The sequence below is a fragment of the Mustela nivalis genome, assembly GCF_964662115.1.
Source record: "Mustela nivalis genome assembly, chromosome: 8".
In the NCBI taxonomy this organism is placed as follows: domain Eukaryota; kingdom Metazoa; phylum Chordata; class Mammalia; order Carnivora; family Mustelidae; genus Mustela; species Mustela nivalis.
In genome coordinates, this window is record NC_139027.1 from 87,654,990 (window position 1) to 87,667,718 (window position 12,729).

At 36.6% G+C, this 12,729-nt stretch overlaps 1 protein-coding gene across 21 annotated transcripts in view; it reads left to right on the forward strand.

Annotated features, from left to right (window-relative positions):
* CCDC138 (coiled-coil domain containing 138) overlaps positions 1–12,729 on the forward strand; it is a 136,194-nt gene that overhangs the window by 77,902 nt on the left and 45,563 nt on the right. For all 21 annotated transcript variants that reach the window (XR_014315210.1, XR_014315211.1, XR_014315212.1 and 18 more), the window contains one exon: positions 673–865. Coding sequence is in view for 15 of the 21 variants with exons in the window: in XM_082744241.1 (XP_082600367.1) it covers positions 673–865 (193 nt within the window). In the remaining 6 variants the exon portion in view is untranslated. The remainder of the gene's footprint in view (positions 1–672; positions 866–12,729) is intronic.

Sequence of the window (12,729 nt, forward strand, 5' to 3'; positions counted from 1 at the left end):
TTTTATTTGAGAGAGAGAGAGCACAAGCAGGACGGGGAAAAGAGAGAGGGAGAAGTAGACTCCCCACTGAGCAGGGAGCCCAAAATGGGGCTCGATCCCAGGACCCCAGAATTATGACATGAGCAGAAGGCAGACGCTTAACCAACTGAGCCATCCAGGTGCCCCAGAATTATCCATGATTCTAACCCAGTGTTTTCTTCTGCAGTTGTTGAAAGTTATTAAAATCACTGTGATGGTTATGATCATAGTAAGCTATAAAGCAGTGAGGCCATAGATAATCACTTTAGAAACTAACACTGTAAGTTAGGAATGAAGAACCTATAGTGTCTACTTTTCTGTTCCTTTAATTTCTCTGTGCCAGAAATATATCATGATCCTATGTTATTAAACATTTTCAACTTGAATCTTGTGTCAATTCTCCTATTTTTTTCTTAGAAAATTACATTTCCAATTTCTTAATTCTTGTAGACTGCTCATTTCTTTTAGAAAAAGTCATGAATAACTTTAAAAAAGTTGATTATAAAATTACTTCTTTTTAATCTTGTATATTTCTAACCCATTCTTTAATTAGAAAAAAAGTTGACTTATTTTTAGTTTCTATATTTGATTGTAGTATTTGAAATACATCATGGACATAAATATATATACTAAGATGGTACATATTTTTAACAGCATTCTACCATGACATCAACATTGAGGAGATTGGGTGAAGATATATTCAAAGGAGTAGTAACTAAGGGAATTCAAGATAATTCTTTAGAACATTCAGTGGAGAATAAACCAAAGACAGCTGCTTTCTTTAAGAGCTCCAATTTACCACTGAGATTTTTATCAACTTTAATTGTTCTTAGAACAGTCACCCAAGGTAAGCTTTCACTTGTGCTTATGCATAATTTTTCATAAAGAGAATAGAATACTACATAATGAAGTAATTCTTGCGTAGTCAAATATGTTTTCCATTTTTAGAATAAGATTTTATAATGGTGGCACATTACAATGAACTACTTTTATTTGCTGAATGTGAGAAAGAGGAGTAGTCCGTCGTATTGTTGCCTCCTCCCAGGAGACTTTATTGATTCTCTTAGATCATATTTCCACAGTAACCTATGGTTTCTATTATCATTGCATATACCATATAGTATTGAAATTCCTAGTTCATTATTTTTACTGGACCAGGTGTTGGCACCCTGTAGCCCATTGACCAGATCTGGCCCACAACCTATTTTATAAATAAAGTTTTATTTAAACACATGAATGCTTATTTTTTACCTATTGTCTAGAAACTGTTTTTGCCTTACAACAGAGCTGAGTAGTTGGCAACAGAGACTATATGGCCCCCTAGAAGCCTATATTGTTATGTGGCCTTTTATGAAAACTTTTATCAGTACCTACACTGGTTTGTAAGTTGACTAAAGAAAAATATTGCCTTGTTTACTATTGTATCCCCCTGCAACTAGCATAGTGCTTAATGTATAATAATAGTGAATAAGGAAATGAATGAATAAGAATAATGTTTCAATCAAAGTAGACCATTTTTAATACAGTTTTGGTATATAGCTATGAGTTCTGTTTTTGGATTACTAAATAGAATTTTTGTTAAAGTCATACCAATATAGTGAAACATTAAATTTGCCATCTTTTTAGCTTTTCAGTTTGTTAAGTTATATAACTCAGTCTGTTTGGAATTTTTTTAGTGGGAAATGGCAAAAATTTAATTTTACTACTTTCTCTGCAGTGTGTACTGTTTAGTTACACCTGATTATGGAATTTTACAACATCAATAACAAAAAATGAAAAATGAAACTGTAACTTGTCTTAGTTTTTCCTTACGTTTATGGTTCTCAAACAGATTGAGTGGTAACTGTTTGAAACATCATTTATGAGAAGGGTGTATTAGTCCAAAATAAAGTTGACCACATATCAGCATGCATCATAACATCATTTGATAAAATATAATTTGTGTTACTGATGAAACTAGTGCAATAGAGATATAAAATAAGAGAGGGAATTAGGTGCTCTCTGTCACCACTTTTGTGCAGTACAGTATTAGACATGCTGACCATCTTTAATAAGCCATTAATAAAAAGAAGATGAGTATTGGAAATACAGGAAACTCTTCATTGGATACTCTGTATAAAGTGAGGACATTTGGGGCGCCTGGGTGGCTCAATGAGCTGAGCCTCTGCCTTCGGCTCGGGTCATGATCTCGGGGTCCTGGGATCGAGCCCCGCATTGGACTTTCTGCTCAGCGAGGAGCCTGCTTCCTGCTCTCTCTCTGCCTGCCTGTCTACTTGTGATCTATGTCTGTCAAATAAATAAAATTTAAAAAAAAAATAAAATGAGGACATTTAATGAAACTAGCTCAGAAATTTATTTAATATAATGTGCTGTGTTCTAGATATTTGTGACCCCACAAGATTCATATGGTGAAATGCTAACCCCCAAAGATGATGATGTTAGTAATTGGGGCCTTTAGGAGGGCTTAGATCATGAGGGCAGAGCCCTCATGAATGGGAATAGTGCCCCTATAATAGAATCTCCACTGAGGTCTCTAGCCCTCATACTGTGTGAGGACACAGTGAGAATGAAGTTTCAGGTTGTGAACCAGGAAGTGGGTCTTCACCATGCTGGCGACCATACTTGGACTTCTCCACTTCCAGAACTGTGAGCCGAAAAATTCCTGTTGTGTATAAACTACACAATCTCTGGTATTTATTATAGCAGTCTGATAGAATTTGTGTTTCAGAAAACAAGCTTCAAAGGAAATTCACAAAGTCTGTTGACTTTCAATACTATCATTACCATCTAGACTACCTAACTCTGTATAGTATGCCTACTATGAATATCACTAACAAACAGCAATAACATATTTAAAAAAAAATCTTGTTAATATAAAAAAACAAAAAGTATAAAGTTTATATATAAATCTAATTTGGTGTTCGTAAACTTCATCTTTTGTGAAATATAATAGGTATAAATAAAGATATGGGTGGGGCACCTGGGTGGCTCAATCACTAGAGCATCTGACTCTTGGTTTCCGCTCAGGTCATGATCCCAGGGTTGTGGGATTGAGCCCTGAATTAGATTTCAAGCTTAGCGGGGAATCTGCTTGAGATCTCCCTCTCCCCCCCACACTTGCATGCCTGCACACATTCTCTCTCTCTTTCTCTCTCTAAAAATAAGTAAAATCTTTATAAAAAATATATGGGTTGGGGCGCCTGGGTGGCTCAGTGGGTTAAGCCGCTGCCTTGGGCTCAGGTCATGATCTCAGGGTCCTGGGATCGAGTCCCGCATCGGGCTCTCTGCTCAGCAGGGAGCCTGCTTCCTTCTCTCTCTCTCTCTGCCTGCCTCTCAGTGTACTTGTAATTTCTCTCTGTCAAATAAATAAATAAAATCTTTAAAAAAAAAATATGGGTAAGTAGTAGATGAGTGGACAGGGTAATAAAGATTATTGCTAGGTGCCTAGGTGGCTTAGTTGATTTAGTGTCTGCCTTCAGCTCAGGTCATGATCCCAGGATCCTGAGATTGAGCCCCAGATTGGACTCCCTGATCACTGGGGAGCCTGATTTCCCCTTCAGCCCTTCTCCCTGCTCATATTCTCTCTCTCTTGATCTCTGTCTCTCAAATGAATAAATAAAAAACCTTGAAAAAATTTTTTAAAAGATTATTGCTGACATTAAATGGCAGAAATAAAGGACTTTCTTTTAGGGTACGGAAGGGGTGGAAGGAAAGAGAGAGAATTTCAAGCAGGCTACACACCTAGCACAGAGCCTGATTCAAGGCTTGATCTACAACCCTGAGATCATGACCTGCCCAAACCTGGGGCAGGAAACACATCCAGGTCCAGGAAATACAGAGGACCCCAAATAAGATGAAACCAAAGAGGTCCACACTGAGAAGCATAATAATTAAAATGTCAAAAATTAGAGGATCTGGGGTGCCTGGGTGGCTCAGTGGGTTAAAAAACCTCTGCCTTCGGCTCGGGTCATGATCCTAGGGTCCTGGGATCGAGCCCCACATCGGGCTCCCTGCTCCAAGGGGAGCCTGCTTTCTTCTCTCTGCCTGCCTCTCTGCCTGCTTGTGATCTCTGTCAAAAAAAAAAAAAAAAAAAAAAATAGAGGATCTGCTAGGAAGATGGTAGAGGGAGTAAGCTTGCCTTGTTGCATGGATACAACTAGATATACTCAAGAGTAGCATAAATAACCCATGAAATGATCTGAAGACTGGCAGAACAAATTCCACGAACTAATGGTAAATAAGAGGCCACATCAAAGAAGGTAGGAAGGTCAAAGACAGGGTCTGGGAGTGAAACAGACTGTGGCTGTCCATGGTAGGGAAAGATCCAGTGGTGCAGGGAAGAGTGAAATCAGACTTTTACACTGGGGAACCCACAAATGGGAAGGATGGATTCCTATAAGAATGGGAATTCAGGAGAGGAGCCAAACTTCATGAGTTCTTACAACCAGTGAGAATGTGTGGAATTTTCAAAATTGGGGTTCTGGGGGAGCCCCGACCATGTTTGAAAGTGGAATCCCTACCCTTAAAGTGACAGCAGGACATACAGCATACATGCAGATACAGCAAAGAGCCATCAGTTTGAAAAACTCTGGGGGTAGATGGGAGGGAGAGTGATTTGCTCATCTTAGAGTATGGCTTGGAGAGACAGGGATCAGGGGGAGAGCTTTCTAGGAGCAAAGGAGCTGGCAGGCACCATTTATTTCCCTCTCCTGCATAAACAATGGCCAACATAGCACCGATACTCATTACTCAACTTGCTTACAGTGAAGCCCCACACCCTATGTTTTGGCAGATCTACCATTCCCAGTCACACTTGCCTTAGTTCTGACATTGCATGCCCTTTCCTCAAAAGACTAGGGCAAACCCTGCCAACACATCTCCCAACCTGCACATTTGCAGGACCTCAGTTCCAGTGGTGGCAGGGGCAAGTCTCATTTCTTGGGCAGACCCCTGCATACCTTGTTAAAACACTCCCCACCCCTGCTGGGACCAAACACTAGCCACAATTGACAGAGAACCTTTGCAGACAACTGGACTGAATTGGGAGCAGAGAAGAGGTTAACAACAACAGAGCACATGGCAGTACACATCGAAGACCCGCCCTAGTGCCAGGCCCTGGGGAGCAGGGGACATGGCCCTGCAGGGCATTGTAGGACCTCTTCTGTATAAGGCCATTATCATTAAGAGCAAGAGAAGTAGCTGACTGTCCTAACACAAAGAAATAGATGCAGAGAGTCAGACAAAATGCACAGACAGAGAATATATCTCAAATGAAAGAAGAGGACTAAGCCAAGTGAAATGGAAATAAGTAATATGCCTGACAGAGTATTTAAAGTAATGTTCATAAAGATACTCACTGAACTTGAGAAGAGAGTGGAGGTAAAAACAAACAAAAAGATGTAAGAGGGGAGGACATCATTGAGACTCTTAACAGAGATAAAAATGAACTAGTCAGAGGTCAAAAACACCATTTAGAGTCAGCGGAAGGTAAAGTTAAGAAAACAGTCCCATTTGTAATTGCACCAAAAACAATGAAATAACTAGGAATAAAGTTAAAGTGAAAGACCTGTACTCTGAAAAGATTGCAAACTCGACCACAAGTTTGTTATCAAAACGGAGTGGTATTGGCACAAAAATTGACACACAGATCAACAGAATAGAATACCGATCCCAGAAATAAACCCACCTTTACTTAATCTGTGACAAAGGAGGCAAGAATATACAATGGTGGAAAAGAGTCTCTTCAATGAATGGTACTGGGAAAACTGAATCACTTTACTATACCATATAAAAAAATAAATTTAGAATGTATTAAAGACCTAAATGTAAGACCTGAAGTCATAAAACTAAAAGAAAGCATAAAACTAAAAGAAAGAAAAAACTCCTGGACATTGGTGTGAGCAAAATGTTTTGGCGTCTGCCTCCTCAGGCTAGGGCAGCAAAAGCAAAAATGAACAATTGAGACTACATCAAACTGAAATGCCTTTGCATGGTGAAGGAAAACATCCACAGAATGAAAAGACAACATTCAGAATTGGAGAAGATATCTGCAAATGATATATCTGATATGGGATTAATTTCCAAAATATGTATAGGACTTAATACAACTCAACACCAAAAAGAAAATCGGATTAGAAAGTGGGCAGAGAATATGAACAGACATTTCTCCGAAGAAGACATATAGGTGGTCAACATAACTAATCATCAGGGAAATGCAAATCAAAACCACAGTGAGATAATACCTCATATCAGGTTATCAAAAAAACAAAAAATTCCACTACTAGATATTTACCTGAAAAAACAATAGTAGTTTGAAAATGTATATGCACCCCTGTTGTTTACTCACTGTAGCATTATTTACAATAACCAAGATAAGGAATGAAGTGTCCATTGTTATGTGAATAGATAAGGAGGATGTGATGCACACACACACACACACACACACACACACACACACACGAAGGAAGGAAGGAATATCACTCAGCCATTAAAAAAAAAAAGCAATGACATCTAGGACACCTGGGTCACTCAGTTAAGTATCAGACTCTTGATCTGAGGGTTATGAGTCAAAACACACACTAGGCCTGGATATGAAGCCTACTTGAATGAATGAATGAATGAATGAATGAAGTCAGATGTAAAGTATAGCATAGGAAGTATAGTCTGTAATATTGTAGTAACTATGTATCAAAATGTATTAGATGGTATCTAAATGTATTGTCAAGCATTTTGTAGTGTATTTAAATGTCAAATAACTATTTTGTACACCTAAAACTATTGGAACATAACATGTCAACTATATTTTAGTTTTTAAAAAAATAAAATTTTAAAGTTAAAATAAAACAATCATGATATATAATAATAATAATGGGTAATTTTAAAACACCAAAATAGGGCAATAGGAATAGTAGGTTTAGAAATGACAGTTTGCACTTTATATATGCATATTGAATTAGTGAATTTGGTTCCTTCCTTATGCAAGTCTTTTTTTTTTTTTTAAGATTTTAATTTATTTACTTGACAGAGATCACAAGTAGGCAGAGAAGCAGGCAGAGAGAGGGAGGAAGCAGGCTCCCTGCTGAGCAGAGAGCCCGATGTGGGGCTCAATCCCAGGACCGTGAGATCATGACCTGAGCCGAAGGCAGAGGCTTAACCCACTGAGCCACCCACGTACCCCTGCAAGTCACTTTTTTAAGAGAGTGGAAAGAATTATAAGATAGTACCTGCTTTCAAAGTCCTTAGAGTCTGGTGGGTAAGTAGATTGTAAATATTTCTTTCTGCTTCATCGTATAATTATCCACACAGAAGTTTAAATAATGTGTTTTTGGTTAGAGAGATAATAAGGGGCACCTGAGTGGCTTAGTTAAGTGTCTGCCTTCAACTCAGGTCATGATGCCAGGGTCCTGGAATCGAGACCCGTGTCAGGCTCCCTGCTCAGTGGAGAGCCTACTTCTCTCTCTCCCTCTGCCTGCCACTCTGCCTACTTGTGCTCTCTCTCTGTCAAATAAAGAAATTAAAAAAAAAAAAAAGAGGTGCTAAATTAGTTCTGATGGTATGATTTAGGGGATCAGGAGAGGATTTAGTATTAAAGAGTTAGCATTTGAGCTGGACTGTCAGGAATGTGTAGGATTTCATAGGCAGAAAATAAAGTCATTCCTGAGGAAACAGTATGAACTAATGTTTGGAATTGTGGAAGAGCATGGCATGCAAGAAGACCAGTGAGTTATTCAACAGGAAAACATGTGGTGGGATCACAGCTGCTCCTCAAATGGTGTTAATCAACTTCTCAAAGCGCAGCATTACTTTTGATTTATCTTCGTTTAAAAACATACAAATTATATCATAACATTTTTTTTCTAAAGATTATTTTATTTGAGGGAGAGCGCACGTGCGCAGGCTGGGGAGGCGGGTAGAGGAAGACTACCTGCTGAGATTGGGGCCTGAGCAGGGCTCCATCTCACCACCCAGAGATCATGACCTGAGCTGAAATCAAGAGTTGGGTGCTTAACTGACTGAGCCACCTAGGTGCCTCATCTTACCATGTTTTTCTTCAGCTTAACTGTTTTCAGTTGATAGTGTGTTTGCAGTTCATTTTATACTGAAAATATGTAGTGAATTTTTTAAGCTTTCGGTGATAATTGGTAATAAAATTTCTAACCAGAATTCACATTATGTTATCTCTTGCCTATCTTAGTCACTTCATAACCATCTTGTTTGATTTTTGTTCTGAAGTTTGTCCAATTTCAAAGCAAATAACTTCTGAAGTAAATAACTTCTGAGAAGTGTGTATATTTTTGAATATAGTCATAACTTTTGTATGTAAAATGGAAGTTGAAAAATTAGACTGGGTAGCTCAGTGGGTTAAAGCTTCTGCCTTCGGCTCAGGTCAGGATCCCAGGGTGCTGGGATCGAGCTCCGCATTGGGCTCTCTGCTTGGTGGGGACCCTGCTTCCTCCTCTCTCTCTGCCTACTTGTTATCTCTTTCTGTCAAATAAATAAATAAAAATCTTTTAAAAAAAGAAAAATTAGACTAAATTCCCCATTAATTTAAGAAACTCTAAAAAACCTGTAAGTTTATTATTTTTCATCTAAATACATGACCACACAATTGATACTCTTCCTGTAGTTTGAAAAATTATTTGTTTGGGTGTTTTTTCTCATTGTAAAATGGTTTTAGAAGTTTTTAAAAGAAATAAATGAGAAACTACTCAGAATTCATTTAGAAATATACCTTAAAACTATTTTTAAAAACCTTATAGGGGATTCCAGAGGTATTTGTATATAAATTGGATTGAAAAGAATCTCTTAGGTTTAGGGGTCCCTGGGTGGTTCATTTGGTTGAGTGTCTGACTCCTGGTTTTGGCTCAGGTCATAATCTCAGGATCATGGGATGGCGCCCTGTCAGGTGTCAGGTCTCAGCGGGTAGTCTGAGATTCTCCCTCTCTACCCCTCGCCCTGCTTTCTCACTCTCTCTCTCTAAAAATAAGTAAATAAATAAGTCTTAGAAAAGAAAAGACTCTGTTAGGTCTAATTTGGCCTCAGACAAACTTTGAGAGCTGGAGTCAAAATTTAAAAATTAGTTAAATCATTACCAAGCAGGCAGAATGAGTATGATTCACTGAAAATAAGTCAGGTATGTTCTTAAAAATCTAAACAATGCAGAGGTGAACCATGAGAGGCTACGGACTCCAAAAAACAATCTGAGGGGTTTGAAGTGGTGGGGGGGTGGGAGGTTGGGGTACCGGATAGTGGGTATTATGGAGGGCATGGATTGCATGGAGCACTGGGTGTGGTGAAAAAAATGAATACTGTTTTTCTGAGAATAAATAATTTATTTAAAAAAAAACAAAACTAAAATGTCTTTAAAATAAGCTACATATTGTCTTAAGTTATATAAAAATTACCACCCATGATTCTCTCCTAATTTTGGTTAACAAAGCACATAAAACAGTAATATGGTTCTCTAAAGTTATAAAACAATCTCTGGTTTTCCATTTATGACTAACACATCTGTGATTAGTTTTCATTCAGTTCACTGTTGTGGTCTTTAGTTAAAAATGTTTGAGAAATTTGGGAATAACTAAAGTTTAATAGCGCCATACTTTAATTGCATTACTAGTGGGCTTTATGAAACTATAGAATTAGAATACACTATATGCAACATTTCCCAAACTTAAACTTCCAGATCTTTTTAGCACTAATTTTCTGAGGGGAACAATTTGGGAAATGCTATCTTACGGTTTATGGAGCGCCATTGTAATACCTTATGAAGGTTCATATTACCCTGAGGAACACTTTCAGGGAGAGAAGATTAATGTTAGAAAAGGTGAGTGACTGAAAGGTGAAATTCACATTGGTATTCAGTTCTAGAGCTGATGAACTGATTCCTTCCGGACCTTGTGATTTCTGCCTTCACTGTAAGGTGCTCTAGAGGTTCAGTAGTTTGAAAGGCAGCTTGTGGATCTCAGTTTATATAATCTTGGGGTAGAGCAAAGTAAGCCAAGTAAAAGAACCAGAAAAGGAAAAAGACATCTATTAACTACAGTTAGGAAAAATGATTATAAGTATAGAGAAAAATAAAAGATACACTGTCTTATGTGCTGCAGCAAATTTGGGAGAACTAAAAATTTACACAAAAATCTTAAATCAGAGTAATAGACTTAACTCCGGTAACAAGATACTTCCTATTTATAAAAGAAAGTCATCCATTATAAGATTGATTAAATTTAGTATAAAAAGTAAAGAGAGAATAGTTAAATGTGTTTGGTAATATACATAATATTAAATACTTAATAACCCAAATATATATATAAGATAATACTTGGTTTCCTTTGAATAGATAGTGTAAATATGTTGTTCAAAAAGATAATATTTGGTGTGAATTTGACACTATAATGCTAAGCCCTTTATAGATTGTCTTCTGAATATTATTATTCCCATATTAGTGGTTATTAGTTTATAGAGGTTAGATATTTATGTCAAGGCCACACAACCAGTATTTGATAGAGTCTGGTTCAGCTCACCTCTATCCATTTCTAGATCCCACCGTCCTGACCTTATTTTGTGACTTCCTTAGCACATGTACTCCTGAGATAAAGAAAGAAATAGTAATAAACACTTACATAGCACTTCCTATGTTATGGGTTAAGCACTTTATGTGTACTAACTCATTTAATCATAGCAAGGTTATGAGATGTCAGTAATATTGACATCTTAATTTTATAAATGAGGAAATTGAGGCATGGAGAGGTTAAGTCTGCACTTAGTCACTGTGCTACACTGATTCTCTGAAGTAAAATTTAACTGTAAGATACAATTTTTTTTCATTATACTCACAAAAATAAATGACTGAATATAACATTAAAAGTCTTTATTGATAAAATGTATATATTTTCAAATTATAATGTTTCAATATGCAGTATTTCAAATTATAATAGTTCACTTATAAGATTAATATATTTACCAAATTTACCAAAACTGTCTTGAGAAATGTGGGTTATTTTAAGCTTTAACTTTAATTCTGTTAGTTAACATACAGTGTTATATTACTTTCAGATGTATAATAGAGTGATTCAGCACTTCCATACATCACCCAGTCCGCATCACAACAAGTGCCCTCCTTAATCCCCATCACTTATTTTACTCTATCCCCAGCCACCTCCCCTCTGGTAACCATCACTTTGTTCTCTGTAGTTAAGAGTTGAAACAGGTACAATTTTTTATTGTATTGTAGCTTACCATTTTTGACCTGTATTCTGCTTATGGGAGCCACCAAAATGTGTCATAATCTTTAATAAGATTTATTGTGCTGTCTAATAATGATAAAGGGATAAAGGGTAAATAATTGACAGAGCGGCAATTGGAATAGTGAAGGAAATAAGTTCTTGCAGTGTTGTTAGCATTTTTCTAATCATTGATTTGTTTTTTTCAAATTTATTCCCCACGGTAACCTTATAAGGTAGATGGTATTGTCATTTTTACAAAAGAGCAAACTGAGGGTCAAGCATTTGTAAGGGACTCAGATCTTTTCTTGACCCTAAATAACCAACCCTTTAACAGTATCAGCATGAGGACAGTGGAATGTTATATGTCATCAACAATTTTAAGTATGTAGATGTGTAGATCTATGTAGTAGGTACTAATATGTACATACTAGTTTGATTTATGTAAAGAAATGAGAACTGAAAGATAAGAATCTTACCTGATAGTATTGTTTTAGGGACAAATATCTTGTCTAATTAAATGTACTCTCTCTCCTTTTTAGTTGTGTGCATCAGAGCTAGTTCTGGTGTCCTGCCCATCTCAACTCTTGGCCCCCAACTTATGCAGATATATATTGCAGATACATGTTTTTGTAAATTATGTACTTATTTATACTTCAGGCCTAAAGAATTGTAGAGATTATTGCCATTCTCAGATAACAGGAACAATATATGATTAAGAACTTCAGTTTACAGTCAGATAACTAAGGATGAGTCTCATCCCCATCACTAGTCATGTGACATTGGGCAGGTCCCTTCTTTTTTGTGTTTCACCACAATTTTTAATTTTATTTTTAAGGTTAAAACCAATTTTTAAGGTTAAATGAGAATTAATGTGAAGGTTTAGCAAAGAGTGTAGCATATAGTAAGTGCTACCTGCTAGTATTATTATAAACATTATTATTTAGTATTATCTAACTTCTGAGTTGGTTTTACTTGAGATCGGAATTGAGGTCTGTTAGACTGCATTAGATTTGTATTGCTTCATAATACACCATCAAACACTTGTTGCTTAAACCAACAACCAGTTTTGGTATAATTGATAACTGAAATTTCTTAAAATACTCTTTTAGAAGTTAAATTGTTATTGATTTTAGAAAATCTTCACTATTAGGGAAATTAAAATAATGATAGAATTTTTTTACTTCTCCCTAAAAGGCAAGGCAACATAACAATAAAATCACCAAATACTATCCCCCCAAATTAATTAGGCACAATTTTTTAATTTCACAGATTTGCTGTATCATGTACCACTTAGCCTATTTAATCTCAGATGAAGTATTAATGAGAAGTGAAGTAATCTGTGCCAAAAACAGTAGGTGGCACTGTGATAAAAACTTTTGTTTCTGTGAAGACTTGAGTTCAGGGTTCATCTATACTCTTCTACTGTTTGCTAAATAAATATAGGTTTCTAAATAAGACATACTTGAACAGAATCTAGCAACTTTGC